A 24,790-nucleotide genomic window follows, 5' to 3' on the forward strand; every position below is an offset into this window, starting at 1 on the left:
CACTATTTCTCAGCCCTCAGAGGAAGAAGTAATGATACCTTGGGAGGATACTTGTGAGTTCAAGTGAACTAGGGCAGAGGGTGGAAGGTTTTGTAACCATAAACTGAAGTGGGGAGGTGGCGTGTTGGTTAGTAAGTAGCCATGAATACCATAAAAGTATCTGTCAGGTAGTCAGAGCAACACTGTGTTCAGAACACATCGGCCCACTCAGAACACGTGGACAATCGACAGGCACCAGCCTCTGCGCTTCTTACCCATTGTTTCATTATTGTGTGGACATAACAGCACTGAACAGGCTTTTGCTGCAGACCTTGGGTCTGGAGGTGTTGTCTCTGAAACAGGCAAACTGCTCCTGTTACTATAGCATAGTAATAACCTCGGAGCTCAGAGGCAGCCCTGCCCTGGCATAGTTTAGAAAAGTTTGATGTCTTAGAAAGAAATCCCGGCTTAAAAGATGCCTACCTGGCATCCGCTCCCATCCTCTCCGGCCATCCGGACCTCAATCTGGCTTTGTGCGTGGAGTAGAATCCTCGGAATGGAAACCATGCCTTGCTTTTTCTTCTGGGCCTGCTGAAGGGGGTAGGTCTGGGAAAAATCTCCCAAGATTTTAGGAGGGGCAGGCGGGGGATGAGAAACTTGGAGATTCGGTAGATCGCTGGAGAGCAGCTCAGACAGTCGGCGGCCTGCAGAGGACTTGTGCAAACACTTCCTCTCCGGACAAGGAGGAATGCAGGAGGCCACCGCCTGCAGTACATCTTGGAGTGTTGGAGGGATGTGCCTGCACTTGTGAAAGGGCGCCAGGCGGATGAGGCCCCAACCAAGCCCGGCAGTGCCCAGTGGATGCAGAGAGGCGATCCTGCCCCGGGTGCGGGCACAGCCAGTGGGCATCCCTGCGGCCCAGGGGCCCGATCCTCTTCACTCCCACGGGATGCGTCTGCTCTGGGGCCCTGGGAGGCCCTTCCTCGCCCTGCTTCTGCTGGTTTCCATCAAGCAAGTAAGAACAGATTTTTATTCCTCATTCTTCTTGTTAATATTATCAGTTGTGCATGTTTCCTGAGTATAGCAGCAATTTAGGCCCCGTGTAGGCAATTTGGGAAGAATAAAACCATATTAAGAAAACGATGCTCAACCACAACCACAGCATTCTGCTCACTGTTCATAGTTCGGCTGACTTGTTTTTTAAAATTCTCTTTTCTGTGCATTATTTTACACAGCTGAAATGAAGCACAAATTATTTGTATCCTGATCTTTTATATCTTTCTAGATGTTTCTTTCCATGTAATCATTTCTATGCCCTTCTTCCTTCTTTTCTCTTTCCCTAGGTTCCTGTTGCAAATACTTAAAAACTTTCTTATAGTATTCTGTAGTTATAATATTAAAAGATACCAAATCCAAAGACCTGTCAACATAAGCTACAAATCACAGCGACCCCACCAGCCGGAGCTCACCCTTCCTCACATTTGGGGTTACACATTCGATACTTCCTCACCTTAACACGCAAGTTAGAACCGTGAATATTCACACTACATGTATTTTGTTTTCTATTTTTAACAGCAAAGCATATAAATAGTGTGAACACATCAATAGCCATGTAGCTCAGAGTTTGGCATCATGCATCCCGCTTCTATGATCTCATTCTATGCTCTCAGCTGCCCTGCAAGGGAGGCTCTCTTATTAACCCCATTTTACAGAGGGAAAACTGAGCCCATAAAGGTTAATTAACACTACTCTACATCCATCAGTGTCGCCCTCTGTAGGATGGGGAAGAGCTTTTTTGGATGTATTAGCATGTGTCTAACCGTGGTTAAATGATGCCTCTAAGTTAGGGTTTTCAATAGCTTGCTTTCCTCTTATCTGAGAAGTTTAGGAGTTTGTCTACTCCTTCCCATTCTAGGGTCTCATTTCTTCTTCAGGCTGTGGTGGGGAGGGACCCAGGGCCACTCATCTCTGTAAAGAAAGCACCCTGGGAATAATCTTTGCTTCTCACTACTCATTTGCATCTTCAGAATTAAAAAGACCTTGCCTTTCTGCATCCAGGAAGGGCAGAGGTGCCAGGTCTTATACATGTCCCCATTTCCAGCCTTTCTGCCAGAGACTAGACAGGCCAGAAACATTGGTGCTGACTTCCCAAATCCACATTCTCCCTCAGGCTGCTTTCGTTCCTCAAGCACTGTCAACTTGGGGACAACTGGTGGTGTTGGGGATATTGCTGTGTTGGTAGACTCTTTTGAGGAACTATATCCCCAAGGAGCAGGTGACCTCTGTCTGATGTTTCCACTGTTACTGGTGGTTCCATTGTAGGGAGAGTTGATGGAATGTCCTCCCTTGCTTGTAGTCTCTGGGTATCCCTATAAAAACCCAACACGACCAGCTAACTGTTACACCTGGTTCACGGTCTATCCATATGTGTCCAACTGTCCAGCACACACAGCCCAGCTCCAGCCCTGGTCATTTCACTGTAAGATGCCTCCACTTCATCCTGTAGGATGATCACAGTCAGATCATGAGAAGAACGTTCCTACTGAACCCATTTCAGAGATGGGCAAAAATCTCCAAAGAGTTACACGATCGCCTTTCCTCAAGTAAACTCATGAGCTAGGGAGCCACTGTGTCTACTCGGCGGGCTGTGGCCCTGTCTTCTGTCTTCTCTAACACTCTTGGGAGCCGTTGACATATGACTATTTATATATAATAACAGAAGCGTCTGTGGTACTTCAAGCTGGCTGACAATGCCAACCAAATCATAACTTGGCTCTTACACACTGGTGTTTCTATATCAATAATGCATTTGGGGAAGAGGTCTCCTTGCCTCTTGTCACCTGGACTGTGTGTACAGAAATGCTGGTGCTGTCTGTTCTGCAGCATGTGGCTGTGAAGCTGACAAATCTCCTTTTGATTATCCAACTTTAACCTCAGAGTCTTTAGATGTTTATACATTACTAGGCTTTGCGTAGACATTCGTGAAGTTCACTCAGACATGAGTTCCCTGCCTGGGGATATAAATGTCTGTGCTGTGTGTGTTGCTGGCAGGAAGTCTTCATAAAATTCACTTAATGAGAAATTCTCAGAGATACTTTAGTTTCTAAATGCAAGTGGCAAATGTTGCTAACTCACACCCAGCCCTCACCCATTTACATCATTCGGCATTAAATAGAAACTATTATAGGCTCTAAGAGAAACTGAGCTTAGACATTGCTGGTTGGTATATGAAAGGGTGCATGGCTTAATTTTTTTAATTGACAAGGATAAACAGTTTAGTAGTGCATTGTCAAAAACCTTTAAAAATGTGTGTTCTCCCTGACCCAGGAACTGTGATTCACCCCACCCGCACCTTCATCCCCATTCCATCCCCCATCCCACCCTCAGAGGTCTGCCTCCGAGGATTTCCATCTCAATATCCTATTAACAGCATTTGGAAGTAACTTAGATGGTCCATGCTGGAGGATTTAAAAACTAAATCCTACCACATTTGTTCCCTGACTTATGTGTAGCAGTTAAAGGGGTGTTGAATCAAAGCAACCATAAAGCAGTTTTAAGTACATCTTAAAATGGATGCATCTTCTAGGTGGAAAAATAAAGGCTGCAGAACAATATGGCTTCCATTTTTGGCCAGAATAAAACAGAACAGAAAAGGAAGCAAGACGAGGCATGTGCGGAGAGAGAAGGATCTGGAAGGGAAGGTGCTCCCTAAGGATGAAGGTTGTGATCTCCCTTTACTAAGGTTTTGGTTACTTGAGTTTCCCTTTCTCTGTTCTGCAGTGTATTCATTGTCTAACAAAGAAAGATAGGTTTGTGTAAGTGAAGCAATAAAGGCTTTCCTTCCCCACCTCTACCTTAATCTCTTCTCCGCCAGGCTGGTCATGGATACAGGCTATGTATGCAAGGGAAAGGGGATTGACCGTCAGGCTGGACCTTTCCACACACCCCTTCTCCCTGTTACACTGGCAACTTAGCTGTGACCGGCTTCGGACACACCTCACATCTTTCTGATGTGTTTTAATTAAGTACCTGGAAAGACTGGCTGAATTTCTCTAGCTCCTCCCAGCTGAGCAAATTCAATAGCTTTTAGCTCTAATTTGTTTTCTATTGTGTGTTTGTTGTGTATGTCTTTGTGTGCACACGTGTGCACGTGCTCAGGCCAGGGGTTGATACTGGTGTCCTCCCCAGTTGTTCTCCGTTTTGTTTTCTGAGACAGGGTCTCTCACTGGACCAGGCTCTCACTGATTCAGTCAGACCAGCTGGCCTGTAAAGTGGGGCTTCTCTTGTCTCCTCCCCCCTAACTCTGGGATTATAGGCATGTGCTCCCCCAAGCCCTGGCTTTCCACATGGGTGTTGGGAATCCAAGTTCAGGTCTTCCTGCTTGTGTTGTAAAGTGCTTTGTCAACTCCAGATACTGTTTTTTGTTGTTGTTGTTGCTGTTTTGTTTATTTTGGTTTTGTTTGTTTTCTGTTTTTTGTTTGTTTGTTTTTACTTTCACCATTATCATGAGTCCTGGAAAAGAACAAGGGAGCTAGGTGTTTAATTCAGAGACTGATGATTTCACAGTCTCTTCTTTAGGCAGGACTGAGTAAGGCCCCAAGGGCACAAGCAGCCCTTTATGCAAGGAAGAATCTTTCTTTCCCGGCTTTGAGGATTTGGGAAGCTTATTGATTAGCTATTAATTCACCTGCCAATTTTTTTGAAATGGGTCACTTAAGCACCAATTATCGTGTTTATTTCATTAAACAATCTCTTAGTAGACTTACTTGATGCCTCCTGGGTTCCAATTCAGAAGGGATATTATTAGCACGGATTCCACACTCATTATAAGATGAAGCTAAGAGATAGTGCCGACTATTGTGTCCTCTTGCTTCCTCCTTATTGATTAATATCATGGTCCCCAGACTGTGTGTCAAGGTGCAAGGCATCATTGTGCATTAAGTGGGTGCTAAGGGAGATATTAATTTTGGGGGGAAAGTATAACGATCATGGCATGTTCCAGACACCATGCAAATTCTTAGCTCAAGATGTCTATGTCTTGTTCTGTTTTTGTAGTGCTGGGGATGGAACCAGGTCCTTGCACATGTCAGGCAAGCATGAGGATGTGCTACATCCCAAGACCTGAATTTAATAAATTGACAGGGCTTCACATAGCCCAGGCTGACCTTGAACTTACAAAGTTGTTAATGTTGGACTTGAACTTTTGATCCTCCTGCCTCCTGCTCCCAAGTACCAGTCCTTGTAGCTGGGCTCTATCTCATGGTGTCTGCTTGATTTACTATTGGATTGTGAAAGACTTGGTGGTCTGTCTGCAGGTACTGCGGTAGAAAGCAAGTACCAAACAGAACATAACGGAACAGGAAATGAAGGTGGGAATGTCTGAGACCATCCTAAAGTTTTCAAAATTGTGCAATGCCCAATAGGTTCAAAGTTGTTAGGATATAAACATTTACAAACTGTTTGGACTTATTTACTTAACAAACAGGACCTTAGGGGTTTGGTTATTTTTTGGGGGTCTGGGAATGCCTTGGAAAATTACTGAGATAGTTAAAGGTGCCACAAACTGAGACATTTTGGAAACTTATGTACCAATAGTGACAGCACAAGCCCTTTTCCAGAGAGAGAGAGAGAGAGAGAGAGAGAGAGAGAGAAGAAGGGGGGAGGAGAGAGAATGTGTGGTGTGTGTGTGAGAGAGAGAATGTGCGTGATGTGTGTGAGATGTGTGTGTGAGAGTGATGTGTATGTGTGTATGCATGTGTGCATGTGTGAGAGAAGAGTAGGTAAGTGTGTGTGTGAGTGATGTATATGTGGTGTGTGTGTATGTGTGTGTGTGAGAGAGAGAGGGGGGGAGATATTGGAGATCTGTGTGCATGTGTGTGTTGGTGCTCTAGGAAAGTCATACAAGAAACTGACAGATCTCGCTGTGATTGCCAAGGTATTGGGGGAGGTTGGACTAAACAGAGGAATGGGGAGGGCAGATTAGTCTAACAACTTGGTGGTCAAAACAGGTCCCCATTGGTTCCAGATGGGAGTCACTAGTTTTGGGTAGTGGCTGGTTATGTATGCTTAGTTAAATTTAAATAGTGTTGAAGGGGATACCTCCCAGTTCTCCAGAGGCTCCTCCACTCCTTACTGCTGCGCCTATCATATCTTTAACATATCACAAATCCCTTTACTGGCTGGAGAACCGCTGCTTATCTTTGTATCCCTCTATTCCCCTCAGCACAAAGCCTGACACACAGAGTGAGCTTCAGCAGAAGCCTCCACTGAGCAGCAAAAGAGAAAGGCTCTTTGTAAATGGAAGGAGAGGTCTAGGTTCACAGAGAGATGCTGATAGACTCACTCAATTATTGGAAAGCCCCCAAATATGAGCAGTATATCCAAGGTTCTATGTACAGGACAGTCAATGTCAGAAAGAAAAAACCATCCCAAGGCCTCAGGCAGGCATGTGTCTTCTCAGTGGCACCAATTCCAGTCACACACATGTAAATGGTCCTTTCCTAGTCATGCTGTTGGGTTCCGCACAGTGAGATGCTACTCTTTGGGGAATCTGCATAGTCTTGGGAGCACACCAGCATGTCCTTGCAAATGTGGGAAAGTTCAGCCTGACTGTTTTACATTCATTAAAATGTTAACCTTAGAGGTTTTGAAAAAAAATCATAATTTTGTCAAAACAAATATAATTATATTATGGAATAATGCAAAATTCAGATTTATTTTTAAGTAGAACATAAGATGCCAAGGAAATTGTTTCTAGGTGCGGACCACTTCAGAAGGAAATTGAGGACCAGGGTGTGAAAAAAACAAAGCCACAGCTGGACTCACAGCTTTTTGGGAGTGATCTTGTTTTGTTTGTTTTGTTTCAGAGACAGAATCTCACCGTGTAGCTCAGGCTGGCCTAGGACTCATGATTGTCCTGCCTGAGCCGTTTGGATGCTAGGATTTCAGGTGTGCATCATCATGCCTGGCTGTGACCACGGTTTTCTGTGTTTAGGTTACAGGATCTCTCCTTGAGGAGACAATTCGGAAGTGGGCTCAGTATAAGGAAATGTGTCTGAGAGACTTGCGCAATGAGCCTTCTGGTAAGCACGAACGTTAGTCATCTGTGGCTGTGTAATAGGCTGCCTTCCACTGTGGTGGCTTAAAGCAATGATAACCGTTTACTGTCTCTCACAGTTCCCATGGGGCAAGGATTCAGGGTACAGTGGACATGACCTCTTTCTAACATTGCAATATCTGGGATATAGCTGGGAGATTCAAAGGCTGGGAGCTGAAATCACCAAAAGGCACCTTCACATCATAGCTGCTGGTTGACATTAATTCTTAGCGTAAAGTACTGAACGGGGGCCAGAATGCCTTTATCTGGCCTCTCTGTAGAGACACAGCTTCCTTGTACCATATGCCTTGCTTCTTAAGGGTTAGTTTGACCAGCAGCCGCATTCCCTCTGTGAACAGGCCTTTCAGTCCCATGTAATTTTTTTCATGTTCAATCGCATGGGACAATTATAAAGTCCAACCAGGCTCAAGAGGGAAGAAGTATAGACACACTTCTCATGGGAAGATGATAAGATGGTCTGTGTAGGTGAAGCCTCTCTGATTAAAGCAATCTTCCTTGGCATACATAGTGCCTTGCCATCTGTAATGAGTGACTCCTGTAGGCTGGCCTCAGAAGCTATTTAGTTGGGGTGGGGTTCTCTATGTCCTGGGGTGTTAGCTGAATCTGAACAACAATTTTCTCTCTTACAATCTCCACTGTATTTAGAGCATTTGAGCAAATGTGTTGTTGGTTACCCTGTTCACAGTCTTACCTGTCCATATGTTTACAAACTGGCTAAGACCACATATACCACATACAATTTAAAAAAAAATCCAAGCCAAACCAAACCAAAATGAAAACAAAACCATAAAGTGCTTTGACTTATTGTTCTGAGCACCAGGGATCACAGATGAAGGCTATACTTCTTTCTTCTGACACCTGTCAATCATTCTATTCAGTTGCCCAGCAGTGATAGGAGCTATTCAGTTTCCTTGCTTACTTGACCCAAAGCTCACAACAGCCTTCAAACAAGTCCTTACTATCTCTTTGTAAAGACCTTCTTTGTCCAGACTTGATGTCATCTATAAAATCCACTTTTCATTTTAATGGAATACTACTTCTAAGGTCAAAGTAGGTCAGGTCTTCTTTATATGGAACAGACTGTGAGCTGAATGGCAGAGCATGTGTTGTTACCTGGTAACCACACTGCCAGTTTCCCGAGGTAGCTGGGCAAACCTGGGTTAGGTTTGTAGGGTTCTGATGACAGGAACCAGTTTATTTACTCCAAGAAGCCTCTGGGTTCCAATCTAGTAAGAAGAAGGTGGGGGAGGGATGGTGTTTGGTCTGAGAAGGTTTGGAGCACACAATATGAAATGCTTTCATTGCATCATAGTAGGTCTCTCAGGCTGAGTTCTAAGTTTCTAGATACCAAGAACTGATTGATATATAAACTACTTCTTGAACTTGAGATGACCCAAACTCCTATAATAATCACTGAATTAATATTCAAATAGAAAGATATAAGTACCTGGAAGAGTACTAGAGATGTGACCAAGAGCCTCAACTCCATAGATCCACCCATTATTCTACAGTAATTGTATTTTATACTCAAACTGGAGAACACTTGACAATCATTTAATTATGGCACACAAGTCACTTGCTGGACCACCAAACATCTTCTACTGACCCTGAGTTTCTGGGAGGGCTCAGCTCATACAAAACAAAGCAAAACCAGCATGGAAGACACGGTGACTGGAGGTCAAAATAGGTAGACAAAGGCAGTGTTAGGGGCTACACTCAGCTGCCCTGTGTACCTGAGTCACTCTTCATCCTTGACTACTCTAGAGAGAAGAATATCTGTGTTGGTCTATGTGATGGTTATACTAACCTTCAAAGATTGGAAACCAGGCTTCAAATTGCTGAATCTGTTTCTATCAGAAAAACCTATGTGAGAATATTGACATGTATTCTCCTGTCTCTTTTCCCCACAGGCATATTTTGTAATGGAACATTTGATCAGTATGTGTGCTGGCCTCATTCTTCTCCTGGAAATGTCTCTGTTCCCTGTCCTTCATACTTACCTTGGTGGAACGAAGGTAATGAGTCCAATCTTGCCCACTTCTGACAGTTCCTTTGAAGGACAGAGCCTCCTGGTAGAGTAGCCGGTGGGAAGTTAGGCAGGACTCTAGCCAAGGATTTCTCTGTAAGTCCTCACACCTCATAAAGTAAGATCTCAGCATTCCATCTTATTTCATTGCTCTCATCCATTCTAAGTACTAGGGAGTAAACCTAGGGTCTCCCACGTGCTAGATACGTGTTCTATCACTGAACTGTACTCTTCTTGATTCCTTGTTTTCATGTAATTTGTAGACTCTTGTCTCCTCTGCTTACAGGATGCTTTTGGCCTAATGTATAAATTAGAGTCTGGATTCAGCTCCCACAGAACCTAACTGCTGTAGGAAGAATTCAAAGGTTTCAACCTTGTTCACTGGGAGAAAAGGGACATAAGAAAGACCTGAATGATCTTATCTATACGACATAGGGTTTCTTGTACAAAGTGAAATAATTTTAAGATTTTTTTTAAACATCAGCTTTGAAAGGAGTATCATTAAATTGGAGTTGTTCAAACATGGAACTTGGAGCATTCCATAGCTTTCTAGACAGGGAAACCACAGCGTAGGAGACTCCAAGAACATTCCCCCAAATTTCAAAGTGTAGAATATAGGGACCAAGTCTGACTTCTGTACTCCAGACTCTGTGGGATGGTACTAAAGAATTTTCTGTACTCAGAGGGGTCTAGAAGGTTCAGGCAGACAGTCCTCATGGGAATCAGCTCAAAGAGAAATAAGAGCATTGGCTATGGAATCAGGAGCTTGGAAGCCAAAGAATGTCTGTAAAGTGAATTGACTCTTAAGGTCATTTTGAGGAATGACATAGCCTGAACCTAGTAGGCACTCCAGAAGTGAGTGCTAACGTGGAGTCCAAGGTTGAAACCCTTCATGCTTTTGGATCATGCAGGTGCTCCACATTTACTACAAGGTCCTCTAAGGTGTATGGACAGACACAACCTCCAACTCTACCATCTTCCTGATCCTTCCTAGTAGCTAAAACACACAGATCCATTTCAGCATATGAAAAAAAATGTGAACCCAAGACTACTGAGAAGTGGAGTTATAGATGCATTATAAAATTAAGGTACCAATTTCTAGAGTGTACTAAATGGAATTTGATTTGTAAAATATGGGAACTGACTCTCTCATTTGACATTTTTTACTTTAAATTTTAGAGTCCACATGGATTTCTAAAATCCAATGAGATCATGGAGACAATGGAAGGGTTTGGAAAGGAATCTACCAGATATTAAGAGGTGCAGATGAATTCTTTGAGATATGATTACAGGAGTGTGTTTATGTTATACAGGGGAAGTCAGATGGTGGACACGTGGGTTGTCTGGGATCTAGAACTGACCAGCGGGGCTGGGTGCTGATTGTGAAGAAAATCATAATGCACTGTTGCTCTGTAGAGAAGAATGATACAGAGACACAGAAGGTATCGAGGCATGAGAGAGGTGCAAGAGAGATGATTTGGGAAACCATCATTTACAGCATTGGATATTGAATAGGAAGATTCAGGGAGATTATGGTGGAGAGTCTGGGAGCTTCCAGAATGGACCACAAAAAATTGGTGGCACTAGTTTAAGTTCAGGCAGGGTCAGAACTTGGACAAGAGGGAAAAGGTTAAGGAAAATATTTAGGGTAGAATGGATAGATCAGATGGAACAGAAACTGAAGGACAGAAATCAGGAAATAGATTATTAAAAATAAATGTAGGCACCTTCTCTCCCCTGACCCCCATTTAGCACAGCCTCGTGTTTCACCTGGCCCAGTGTTAACTCAATGCCATCTGGGTGGTACCCAACTTTTCGTCCTCTTCTTCTCCCATGGTGCCATGGTGGTGCTAGCTCATCAGCCTCCTCTTATCTAGCTGCTTCCTGGTGTCCTTGTCCCAGCCTTAGACCTGGTCCCCTGCAACAACCTCTATAAAGCTTTCTCAACTGCCAGCCACTATGTTGGCTCCCCATCTCAAGAACCATGATGGGCAGTGTGACCTTCTGCAACTTGTCCCTGCTGACCTGTCTGGCATCCTTCCTGCTTTCTCTTCTTCCCCTCCAGCCAAAATGAATAGCTCCTAGGCTCCTCCATCTATCTAGCTGTTGTTACCAGACACCTAGGTCCTTCCTTACCTTAGCTTCCCTGTATCCTGAAAGAAGTTAGGAAATATAAATTATAAAATGAAAATTATTGATTTACAATTTCCTCCCATAGTGGCAGGAAAAGTCTAATTTTCTTACCATCATGACTGTGGTGACTTACAACTTGTAGAGATAACATCCAGAAACTACATTCATCTAACTAAGGCAGGTCAACCATCCATGCTTGAAGGAAGGTGGGTGAGCTCTAGGCTCCCACCACCATGTCTGTTCTGTTACAGTTGATCAGTTGAATTAATTGTATTCAATTCAAACCTGGGGAAAGTAACGTAGACATTATACCTTGAAATCCCCTATTTATGAAAAATCTGAAGGCTCTTATGGGATGGTGGATGTGCACTTCTCGCCTGGTTCAGACTTAGCAGAGTGGCTTGTCTCTTGGCCCATTCCTTTGTGAAGTGCAAGGTCTTTTGCACCTTTCTTTGGAGGGAAGTTTCAAGTTTGGGTTCCTATATGCCTGTTAAATACACCAATTTTGCAGTTGAAAAGAGGTGTCTGCCTCATGGCCCAAAGGAAGGACATGAGCATCTCTTTCTTTCCCACCAGACTCCAATGTATTCTTTCAGTGTGGGATCATGGTTACATTGTCCTCATACCATGATGGTTGCACAGTCCTTATCCCATTATGGCTGCATCTCATGATGTCTGCACTGTCCCTAGCCTAGACCTGAGTTCACTCTTCTGCCCAGAATTCCTCCTTAAAGCTCTGCCTATAAGTCCAACCAGGCCCCCAGTTTTTTTTTAAGGGTTTGTTTGTTTGAAGGCCCCCAGTTTTAATTGTGATTGATAAATAAAGGTACCAACAGCCAATAATTGGGCAGAAGAGATATAGGTGGGGTTGAGGTTTCATGGCTAGGGAAAAGAAGACCAAGAAAAGAGAAGGAGAAGGAAGAAGCCACTATGGAATAAAGGAGGAACATATAAAGAAAAAAAGACAACCTTCTATAAATTAGCTAAGCCATAAAAACATGACCCTGAGGGCTACCCAACTAGAGTTAAGAACAGCCCAAATAAAACATAAAAAATAATAAGTAATAACTCAAGATGAGTCATAAAAAGTTAATTCTAATAACATGGAGAGTAGGCAGTCCCAGCTATTTTGCTACTTATGGCATTTGTAAATATAAAGGCTGTGAGTCTGTCTTTCTTCTGGGAACTCAACAACCAAAGGTTGGGTAGAAACCCAGGGTGGGGATTTTTTAATATTTTCTTACTACAAATTCTCGCTCGTTCCCATCCTTCTAGAAAATTCCTCCATCTTCTCCTGTGAAATTGATGGAGCCCTGTTTACTCTTAGCATTTGTTTATGTGCACTTTCCTAGCTCAGCTTTGAGCTGCACCCCCAGCAGAGCATTTTGAGTGTCACTGACAGCCCAAATACCAAGTGGCATCATCATCATCATCATCGTAATTTTCTCATTGACCCAATATTCAATAAGTACCCACTGGGTACCAAACACTGGAATATATTACCGACCAAACCAGATTAAAATCCTTCTCCTAGGGCTTACATTGTAGTAAGAAGGACAGACAAGAGTCACAGGCATCCTCTGTTAAGTATAGATGTGATATACTGTAGACACGATGAAGCTGGAGATGGAATGGGAGGATTGGGGTTAGGGCAATGGGTAGCTGAAGGACAATCCAACGGCAAAGTGATACTTAGTCTAGACTAAGTATTTGAATCAGGAGGGGGCCATGTTCAGGAGAAAACACAGAACAAGCAGTGCCATGCTGTTGAGAGTAGCATGCCCCCAAGAAGGGGAGAGGATAGCCACAGACGGAACTAAGGAGGAAGGGAAGCAACATGAGGTGAGGGCAGAGAGATTTGGAACCTACTTCCTACAAGCCTTTGTGCATGGCCACAGAAGGACTCTCACTAATCCTTAGAAAGCCATTAAAATAGTTTGAGCAGAAACATGACAACTAGGTTATCCATAGTTGTGAGAGCAATGCCACCAGCAAAGTTAGCAATGAACCAGGGAAGATATAAGAGTCCTAATTAGGAAGGAAGTGGGAGGTAGAAAGTAGAGTCAGACCCAGGATCTATGTGACTCTATGACTTGCTAGCAGAGCAGGTTAGAGGCAGAAAGAGAGAACAGAGACGGTTCTAAAGTTCTGGGCTAAGGGGTGTCAGGATGGGGGCAGATTTGGAGAAGGCAAAGAGTGTGGCTAGAGCCTGTTGTCTGAGACGTCTGTTGGGCGAGTGGATTTACTTCACATGTATTGTAGGTAGTGATCAATTAAACCCATGATTTAAGTGATTGGCCCATCATCTGCACACACGGACACTCTCACTCAATCTTGCCTCACATACAGAGGACAGGTAGCAGTTATGGACCCAGTTCCTGATGACGAAATCCACAAGACTCTGAGAATGTAAAGCTGGATTCAGGACACCAGCTCAGAAGTTGGCTTATCGTATTTCAATCCCAGAGTCAGTGCATTTTGCTCCCCCTTGTGTTCTCTTCTTCATGGCGCCACCTCTTGGACATTAGAGAGAGATGCTTCACTGAGCATGCCCAGATTAGCATCTCCCAGTAGACTACCTTACAGGGCTAATCTCTGAGTCACTGGGAACTTTTAACTTTGGAGACACGTGTAAACACTATGGACATTAGAGGATCATGGTTAGTTACAACATCTAGAGGCTTCGTGGTTTGTTCCCATCCCAAATAAACAGTAGGAATGCTAATGAGCTCCCAAACGGAGAAATGAAACCCTCTTCCCTGGGATTTTCCACAGCTTTTTAGCTGAGGGTGAGGACCTTCCAGTGTGCTCAGGGAACTGGCTGTGTGTTTTGACCTTTCCTCTAGAGCCTTGTTTACTTTCAGAGAGCCCAGGAAGGGCCTACAGACACTGCTTGGCTCAGGGGACTTGGCAGACGCAAGAGAACACCACAGATATTTGGCAGGACGACTCAGAATGCTCAGAGAACCACAGCTTCAAACAAAACGTGAGTCTGCCAGCTTGTTGATAAAGCACCTAGGGCTGAAACGTGGTGCACCCCAGGGGATGGCCAGATTTGTGCGACACGAGACCTTTCACCAGCACTTCTGCTCCAGATTCCTAAGAAAGGTCCCCAATCACTAGAACAACTCCCATTGGTGGCCAGGAAATTGACTCTTCTTTGAGAAGAAATGCGAAATCTTATGGCAAATCTTAGCCTTTGCACCTGATGTGTCCCATGTCAGAAACAAATTCACCAAACAACCCAGCATTCAGGTTTCAGTTCAGTTGTCTCCTAGCAAGTGAGATAGATGGTCCATGGACTTGTTCAGAGCAGCCCAGTGGCAACATCTACCACGTACCTCATCCAATTACCCTATTGTACCTGCCCCCCCCTCTGATATTTCTGTAGATGCTTGTGCCTTATCTAGCCCTGTCTCCAAAACACACATTCAGTAGCAGTTGTAGACTTAAGAGCCTGGAAGGATGCAGGAAGACATAAGGTTCTGGGGCCAGACTTGATCATGTATCCAGAGTCTTCCTCTATTGGCTGTGAACTTGCAAAAGTTATTTCTCTCTTGGTGCCTCTGCTTCCTTCAGCATCCCAAGGGGATCATATTTGCTGCATAGGATCATCATGAAGCTTCAGGCAGTCAAGGGACATAAATTTTGTAGGAAAGTCTTGGCGTGTAGTGAGCAGACTCTAAGTAGGAGTTATGTTCTATCTCCAGGATCTAAAGAAGACACTGCTCAGTTATTCATCCCAGAAGCTCAGCAAATGCAGAATAAAACCAAGCCACGCTGCACACATTTTCTTCTTTTCTCCCTTCCTCTCCTTATTCTTTCTCATCATGTCTCCTTGACAGTGTGTGTGTGTGTGTGCGCGCGCGTGCACGCGCGCGCGCGCGCGCGCGCACGCACACACACGCATGGCCAGTTCCACCAATTTTCTTTCTGAGAAAGAATAGGAATCTATGGTGTGTGTGGTTCTTGAGGACACAAAAAAGGGTCAAAGAAACCCTTTCTTATGGAATCTGGTGGAATCCATTGTCAGCAGCAGGAAACAGAATTCCAGCACAATTAATGTTTCTTCTTTGTGAAGCATTAACCTGTAATTTTCTAAAACTCTTACTGGAAACCCACCACACAGGGAAAGAGTAGGTACTAAACTTTCTGTAACCGCAGTAGCCTCTGATTTTATTTGATCAGAGCATAATTCCAGAAAAGGTGTCTCTGGGGCCACCTCACAAAAGAGAGGGGAGGATAAAAGGCTTCTTTATCAACCTTCTGAAATGTAGCTTGAGAATTGCCAAAAGGGTGGATATAGCTGATGCTAAGACAACTAAGGGCTTGCTCTCCCTTGAGAGCTGGTGCCCACTCTTGGGTATGTCTTCCTCTGAGCACCCCTTTTGTGCTTAAACCTACATTAAAATATCTAACAAAACCCCCAATTGTATGCCACTGTACTGGCTATTCCTGACATTCCTTTCAGCATCAAAGCCCTGAATCCTGGTAGGCTGGTCCCTAGAAGCTTTGGAGAACTCCTCAGACTAATGGGGGTGACAGCATGGAGCTGCCACTCTGTGTCCTCACTGCTAATACATTCAAGAGTGGATTCTGCAGCCCTTTGGGAGCATATTTTCTTTACTTTCTCATTGGGTCCCTAAAGCAACCTATTTGTCCAAATGTCTGCTCACCCACGTTCAAGGTCAAGTGTGAAAGGAAGCATAGGAGAGAGGAGGAGGTATAGGGGAATTAGATGGACAGGGTATATCTTTATTTTTTCCCATTTCCAGCCATTTCATACACAGTAATGAAGCACCTCAGACACAGATACAGATTTTAGGGAGCTTCAAATAGTGTGGGGGTACACAAGCAGGGTGACTAACTGATGGAACAAAAGTATAGGATGCTCAGAGCCACAAAGAGGGCACTGATGTAGCCATGGGAAGGCAGAGAGCAGGAATGTTCTTGGCAGAAGGAAAAGCATACACTCAGGGTTAAAGAGCGGGGAGGCATCCGCTTCTGAGGAAAGATGAGAAATTCAGCATTGCCCTAGAGCTTGCTGGCCACTGCCTGGGATGCTGTCCTCTGCTTTCCTGTGGCTGGCTATCCCACACTATCACTGTTGACCTTCATGGTTTCTTTTAAGAGGTCACTAGGAGTGTTTCTATGTAGAGAGGAAGAAGACACACATGGGTCTGCAGACCCCTAGAGAGCAGAGTCCATCTTTACTGTTCAGAAGATTTATGCATTGTAGGTTGAAGTACAGAGGGCCATAACTCAGAACAGGCATTGGTATGATGTCTGTGGCAGGTTGGAGAATGGTAGTGCTGGCTAGGCTGGAGGCAGGAAGAGGGAGATGAGCCAGGAGCTATCTTAGTAACTGCCTCTGGCGTGAAGAGAATGCATGTGAGAGAAGAGGGAAGATGGGATGCAGGTTGTCAAGGAGATGATCTGCTGATGTGAAAGCATAGATCGAAGGGTACCAAAGTCTCTGGTTTCTGGCTTTGACTTATGAGATGTGAAACGGCCCTCACTGAGATTGGGCATGAGAAGAGGCCTTGCCCTTTGATTTCTCCTAGGTTCTAGTTGTTCCTCTACTGAATCCTTTGTCATCTTAACTTGAGCCAGCAAACCATCCTTCTCTATCCATTCAATTGTGGTTAACCTTCTTCATTATTTAGTTGGAATTTGAAATTCCTTTCAAGAAGTGTGTGTGTGTGCGTGTGTGATATGTTTGTGGGGTGTGAGTACTATGGAGACACTCATGGCAGTCTACCATGGCAATATATTTGACTTTTGCTACTGAGTTCCATGTTCTAGCCCTCAGAGTGTTTTCCCAGGTACAAGAGAGTCCTTAGCGAACTGTTTGGTTTCATCTCACTAGAGTATGCATCTCTCACTCTGGTTGTGACTCGCTTTCTTTAGAGCTAGGGGAGCTGGCATGCTCTTGGCTGTCTTGAGTATGTAGGTTCCTATTGGGCATGAAGGGCCTTACAATGGACTCTCCACATCTTAGGATGCTCTTAGGAGCCCCTTTAAATCCTTATTTCCTGCTCAAGTTGGCAGAACTCTATTTTCCCTATAGAATTTTACTGTGTGACTGGTCCCATCTCTTAAAGCGCTCAAAGTGACACGTGGTTTATCTCCAGACTACCTGGTTTATGCCAAAATACCAAAGCTATGCTAATTACATACTTTGAATGAAGCCCACAATGTCTATTTCTTATCATCAAACTTATATTTGTAAACTGATTGAGAAAAAAACTGTCATTATCATATTAAACATTACTCCCAAGCCCTAGCCTATGCAAAACAGGCTTTATGTATAATAGACACTTAACACATACTGAATGAAAGACTCTGAATTCTGAATCTGCAGTGGAGCCTGGGTCTCAGTACTTTCCCTAGGTAATTCTTGTATGCGGTTTATTGGCAGATGCAAAACCCACTTTGGTCTTCTCTGGCAGCATCGTCAAGTCAGTGAGTAGAGAGAAGGACTAGAGGCTTCTCTGTAGAAAGATGAGCACACTGACTTGGGGTGTGTGCCCATGACTGCAGCTCTTGGTAGGTTTAATTAAGCAGGAGGATCTTGAAATTGAAGCTACTCTCAGTGGGCTACACAGCCAGACGCCATCTCAAAAATAATATTCCCCTGCAGAGAGAGAGGAGGTGGGGAAGAAGGGTACCACCTCCTTCCCTCTGCAAATTGTTGTATTTCTAAGAATTCAAATACTTAAAACCAAAAGGCTTCTGGCCATGTTTACCTGTGTTTCATAGAGTGGGCTGAAATTATTCCCCAAAAAGGGCAGTGTTAGTAAACCTTTGCCCCTCAGAGTTTTGGCAAGCAAACTGTGTTATATTCAGCTAACAACACACTGGGAATCCTTATGTATGTTAAGTGCATTTCTTGGCTCTGTGTGTGTGTGGTATCTGTGCATAAGCACAACACTATGTTCAGAGTTGTTTGTTGTGGATTTCTATTTAGTAGTATGGGGGTCAGTTCTTAGTTCATCTTTAGACTGTTTTCTTTACTCTTATATAAAGTGATTTCTATTTTCAAATACAGAATCTAATTTTTATACATTTATCAGTTATAAATGTACAATATAGTTTAAAATACTTTAAAATTTATGGTGTGTGTGATGTATACCATACCATAGCACATACTTGATTGGAAACCAGAGGACAACTTGCAGAAGTCAGTTCCCTACACCTCCCCCTCCCCCCATTACCCTCCTCCCCCATGTCAGTCCCTGAGACCAGACATGGGAGCAAGTGTCTTTTCATGCTAAGCCACCTTACTGGCCCTGGGGTGCAATTTTAATATACAGTTGTGATGGTTAAGTCTGGTTGTCGCTTAAGTGGATGGAGATCTCCTAAGAGATTGGAAAAAACATATTTCTGTATATGTCTGTGAGGGTGTCAGAGTGAATTAACAGAAGGAGAGAGACATGCTCTGAGTTTGGGTTCTGCCACCCCATAGGTTGGGAGTCCAGGTGGGGTAAAGGTGAGGAGGAGGGGGAGAGGAGAGAGCTAGCCAGTGGAGGATCTGCTGGCTTGGCTTTCCAGCTGTCATGATGCGATCTACTCCCACCCCTCCCACCTCCTGGCCATGAGTCGAGATCTCATTCCTCCTTCCAGTCCCTTATTCTGTCACAACATTCTGTCACAGTGACCACAAAACTCTTAACAGAAGGACATTTCATTGTAGTGACAAATTTAAATTATTAACATAATTTAACACTTAAAAAGCCCATTGTAACCTCCCAGCATTTTATCTTGAAACATTCAAACATCTACAATTATGAAAAGAAAAATAAAAATATCCACTACCTAGATTCAAATATAGTTACATTTGGTCATAACTGCTTTCACTATCTTTCTGAGATGCTGGAAAATGCCCTTCAGACGCTGTGGATTTCACCCCTAATGCTTCATCAGATACCACCCAGTACTAAGGGAGTTATTTCATGTGGACACACTGCCATGATTCCAATCAAGTAAAATCCACAGCTGCTCTGGCGACAGCCTGGAGTATGCAGCAGATAAATAACAAAGACAAGGTGAGTGGTGGCATCCAAGGTCATCTTCTTACCTTCACACGTGTGCCAGGCACACTCCCTTCTCCTCCCGCCTCCCTGTAGGCTGCTGGGATCACCAACACTGGCATTACTTGTCCAGTTTTTCTGTCGGTTCAACCCAGGTCTGTGTATTATGCTTACTTGGGAAGCATATACTTCTACCCACTGAGCCATCTCTCCAGTCCCACTGATATAAAAAAAGGCTCTTTCTTCATATGAATATGCGCGCACGTGCACACACACACACACACACACATGCACGCACAGATAAACACATATAATCAAGACTTCATATTAAGAGCTGTGATTTATATTTAACATTTAAGAAATGTTGTTTATGCTCTTTATTTTACATTTATGTTGCTTTTACTCTTTCAGTGAAATTTTACTTCTTATGACACCATATTTACCTAGTTTCTGGGATTAGTTTCAAGATTAAGGTAGTAATATTGTTATTGACACTACAAAGCTCTTTTGGTAAAGCTTCAGGTGTCTCCGCAGATCTTTTCTTCTCCTAGACTGTGCCTTGAGCAGAGAGCATCATGTTCCAATGAACCATTTTCTCTTCATGGTGGGCTGATTAGCGGAATGTGACGTTTGGCTTTGCTGGTTTTGCCTGTGTTTGCCTTGTTCACTTTTCCTTTTGATTTTGTCTTTTAATAGGCAAGGCATCGGCAGGATTTGGAAACCAATTTGGTGTAAAAAGATATTTAGTTTTCATTACTGTTTCCTTTATCCCCTTCCAATGACCCGTATTGACAGTCACTTTTATCTTCTGGCTCATTCTTCCTCCTTTCCTCCCTCTTTCATTCCCTTGCTCCATCCCCTCCCTTCTCTCTCTTTTTCTTCTTCTTCTTCTTCTTCTTCTTCTTCTTCTTCTTCTTCTTCTTCTTCTTCTTCTTCTTCTTCTTCTTCTTCTTCTTCTTCTTCTTCTTCTTCTTCTTCTTCTTCTTCCTCCTCCTCCTCCTCCTCCTTCTCCTCCTCCTTCTCCTCTTCTTCCTCCTCCTTCTCTTCTTCTTCTCTCTCTTTCTGTCTCTCTCTCTCTCTCTCTCCAATGTAGGGTCTAGTTATGTTACCCAGGTTAGCCTCAAAATTGTGGTGACCCTTAGCCTCTAAAATTCTATCATGCCCAATTCTTTTGTTAATTAAATTCTATTCTGTGCTCCTTTTTGTAAAACTAAGCAAACATGTAACTCCTCCCTTTTCTTTCATGAAGGCAGTATTTTTTCACTTAAGAACACATCCTACAAATAATTCTATAGCAGTTCCTAGAAATAGATTGTATAATAGATACATCTTATAGCCGCACGTATCTACCGTACTTTGTTTAGCTCTGACTTTGGGCATTTAGGCTATTTCCAATGTTTTACCTTGTACATCCACATTAGTTTAGATTTATGGTAGTGTCTTCTATAAGAATCTTAGAAATCACTGGCTTAAAGGTGTAAGTACATTATGTTGCCAATGATTGCTAACATTCCCTCTGTAGGCGTTAGGCCATTTCCTTCCTTTGGCAATGCACGAGGGTCCATTTCCATGCTGGATGAACATTACAAGTGGCATTTTATAAGGATGCGAATGACTGAAGATTCACCTTTTGGTACTAAGTGTGTGCTGAAGACCAGATGTTTTAGACCATTCAAGAAGTAGCCAGAATGTGGTAGTAACCTAAATGACATATTGTAGCATATGCTATTGGTGCCCTGCCTGTATCAGTTTAGTCACAAACCCTAACTTCTCACCTTCCTGTCTTTGCTGGGTTTCTGGTAAAATTCATAGAAGAATCTCCAGGGATCCCGTGCTTTCTGAAGTGGATGACTATACAACATTCTGGTTCTCTGTCTTGACGTGATGACTCTGAGGCCTTCACAGTATCCCTGGGGAGATGTTCCATTGTGACAATTGGCTAGATGTTGTACCCTTTGTGTGTCTTATCTGATTCCTCCTTTCTCCAATGGATGGAGTGTTTTTGGGTTTTTCTGCTTTTTAAATTTGCAGATGATGTGATAGTATACTTAAGCGACCAAAAACTCTACCAGAGAACTCTTATAGCTGATAAACAACTTCAGCAAAGTGGCTGGTTATAAAATCAACTCAAGCAAATCAGTAGCCTTCCTATACTCAAAGGATAAGCAGGGTGAGAAAGAAATTAGGGAAATGACACCCTTCACAATAGCCACAAACAATATAAAGTATCTTGGGGTGACTCTAACCAAATAAGTGAAAGATCTGTATGAGAAGAACTTCAGGTCTTTGAACAAGGAAATCGAAGAAGGTCTCAGAAAATGGAAAAATCTTCCATGCTCATGGATTGGCAGGATTAATACAGTAAAAATGGCCATCTTACCAAAAGCAATCTACAGATTCAATGCAATCCCTTATCAAAATCCCAACTCAGTTCTTCATCGAGTTAGAAAGAGCAATTCTCACATTCATCTGGAATAACAAAAAACCCAGGATAGCTAAAACTATTCTCAACAGTAAAAGAACTTCCTAGGGAATCAGTATCCTGGACCTCAAGCAGTACTACAGAGCAATAGTGTTAAAAACTGCAAGGTACTGGTACAGTGACAGGCAGGCAGATCAATGTAACAGGATTGAAGATCCAGAAACAAACCCACACACCTATGGCCACTTGGTCTTTGATAAAGGAGCTGAAACCATCCAGTGGAAAAAAGATAGCCTTTTCAACAAATGGTGCTGGCTACACTGGAGGTCAGCTTGTAGAAGAATACGAATTGATCCATTTTTATCATCTTTGTACTAAGCTCATCTCCAAGTGGATCAAAGACCTCCACATAAAACCAGACACACTGAAAGTAATAGAAAAGAAACTAGGAAAAACCCTTGAGGACATGGGCACAGGGGAAAGTTCCTGAATAGAACACCAATAGCTTATGCTCTAAGATCAAGAATTGACAGATGGGACCTCATAAAATTACAAAGTTTTTGTAAGGCAAAGGACATGGTCAAGTGGACAAAACAGCAACCAACAAATTGGGAAAGGATCTTCACCAACCCTACATCCGACAGAGGGCTAATATCTAATCTATACAAAGAACTCAAGAAGTTAGACTCCAGAGAGCCAAATAACCCTATTAAAAATGGGGTACAGAGCTAAACAAAGAATTTTCACCTGAGAAGCACCTTAAAAAATGTTCAACATCATTAGTCATTAGGGAAATGCAAATCAGAACAACTCTGAGATTTCACCTTACACCCATCAGAATGGCTAAGATTAAAAACTCAGGAGACAGCAGGTGTAGGCAAGGATGTGGAGAAAGAGGAACACTCCTCCACTGCTGGTGGGAATGCAAGTTGGTACAACCACTCTGGAAATCAGTCTGACTGTTCCTCAGAAAACTGGGCATAAAACTTCTGGAGGACCTTGCAATACCACTCCTGGGCATATACCCAGAGGATTCCCTGGCATGAAATAAGGATACATGCTCCACTATGTTCATAGCTGCCCTATTTATAATAGCCAGAAGCTGGAAAGAACCCAGATGTCCCTCAATGGAGGAATGGATACAGAAGATGTGGAATACTACTCAGCAATTAAAAACAATGAATTCATGAAATTCTTAGGCAATGGTTGGAACTGGAAAATATCATCCTAAGTGAGGTAACCCAATCACAAAAGAACACACTTGGAATACAGTCACTGATAAGTGGATATTAGCTCAGAAACTCTGAATATCCAAGACACAATTCACATATCAAATGACTCCCAAGAAGGAGGAAAGAGAGGTCCCTGGTCCTGAAAATGCTTGTTCCAGCATCGTAGGGGAATACCAGGACAGAGAAGTAGGAGGGGTTGATAGGAGAATAGGCGGAGAGAAGAGGGCTTAGGGTACTTATGGGGAGGGAGGAACCGGGAAAGGGAAAATCATTTGGAATGTAAACAAAGCATATTGAAAATAAAAATTTTATATATATATAAAGAACACTCATTAGAAGGACTGTTCTTCCAGAGGTCCTGAGTTCAATTCCCAGCAACCACATGACGGCTTACAACCATCTGTAATGGGATCTGATGCCCTCTTCTGGTGTGTCTGAAGACAGCTACAGTGTACTCATATATATAGAATAAATAAATAAATAAATAAATAAATAAATAAATAAATAAATATTTAAAAAAAATTTCCCAACAAACTGATTGCATCCCGATCTTTGTCTCAGAGCCTGTGTTTTAGAGACAAACTGAAAGTGGTTGCCTAACGCATTCCTGAAAGTTTCAAACACACATCTCTGCTTTTAGAAGTTATCTAGGGATAGGTAATTCTGTTATTTGATAATTCCCTGTTTAGTATCTCAGTAACATGCCAAGGTGATCCAGTAAAGTCAGAGTCTTCGCTGCTGAGGAAGAGCAGCGCTCTTTGTAGGGACACATGTGGAAAAGCTTGTGAGCAGAGCATCCATGAGCAACCCAGCTGAGGGCTCAGGAGGGCTCAGCCGGTAAAGTGCTTGCATGAGGTCCTGCATACATTTTCATTCCCAGCCGCCACATGATCAGGCATGGTGATATGCCCTTCAACCCCATCACTCAGGAGGCAGAGGCAGCCGATCTCTGTGAGTTCAGGGGCATGTGATCTGTATAGTGTGTTCCAGGCTAGCAAGGGCAATACAGTGAGACCCTGTCTTTTAAAACAATGAGTTTAAGGATATACACGTGTAACCCCAGTGTTGAGGGGATAAAGATTTTTTTTTTGAGGCTCATTCGTCAGGCAGTTTAGCTCTAGTCTTGGTGAGAGATCAACCTTGCTTCAGAAAATAAGTCAGAGAGTGTTTGAGGAAGCCATCCAACATCAGCAGCAGGCCTCCACATGTGCCTTAGAGTGTACTTTAGTTCATATCACACACACACACACACACACACACACTCACACACAAATACACACACTCTCTCTTTCACACACACATGCACATACATTCTGTGCATATATGTACACACATGCAGAGAATAAAATAAAATAAAAAGTATCAATAATAATAGCAGTGATATAATTGATGTCCCATTTGTGATACAGTTCCAAGTATTGCAATAATAAGAGTGGTCAATAGCAGCGATGTGTTTGGGGAGGACTTCAGAGAATTAGGTGTATATTTGAGTGTCAGCAGGTACTTATGGAGGTTAGAGACATCAGATCCCTCACACCCTGAACTGGTGCCACAAGTGGTTCTGAGACACCTGGTGTGGGTGCTAGGAACTGAACTCAGGTCCTTTGCAAGGTCAGGCTGCTCTCTTAACCACTGAGCCATCTCTCCAGCCCCAAAGGCTTTCTATAAGAAGCTGATCGTAGACAAGAAGTCAAACAGCAGCAGCTGGAGGACCCATGGGACTCTAGGGTTTTTAATGAGGTCCACAGAAAATAATTCTGGATTAAAAATGTAACTGGAGTTATTTTTAAAGCTCAAAAGTTTTGCATCTAGACTACACTGTCAGAAATAGTAAAGAAAACCCTTAAC

At 43.2% G+C, this 24,790-nt stretch overlaps 1 protein-coding gene across 1 annotated transcript in view; it reads left to right on the forward strand.

Moving 5' to 3' along the window:
* The first annotated feature begins 913 nt into the window (after positions 1–913).
* Glp2r (glucagon like peptide 2 receptor) overlaps positions 914–24,790 on the forward strand; it is a 64,502-nt gene continuing 40,625 nt past the window's right edge. Inside the window, exons 1-4 of the mRNA XM_052195722.1 lie at positions 914–994; positions 6,974–7,061; positions 9,007–9,111; positions 14,120–14,241. Of these exons, the coding sequence (XP_052051682.1) occupies positions 929–994; positions 6,974–7,061; positions 9,007–9,111; positions 14,120–14,241 (381 nt within the window). The 5' untranslated portion in view covers positions 914–928. The remainder of the gene's footprint in view (positions 995–6,973; positions 7,062–9,006; positions 9,112–14,119; positions 14,242–24,790) is intronic.

Source organism: Apodemus sylvaticus, chromosome 10 (assembly GCF_947179515.1).
Source record: "Apodemus sylvaticus chromosome 10, mApoSyl1.1, whole genome shotgun sequence".
Classification (NCBI taxonomy): Eukaryota; Metazoa; Chordata; class Mammalia; order Rodentia; family Muridae; genus Apodemus; species Apodemus sylvaticus.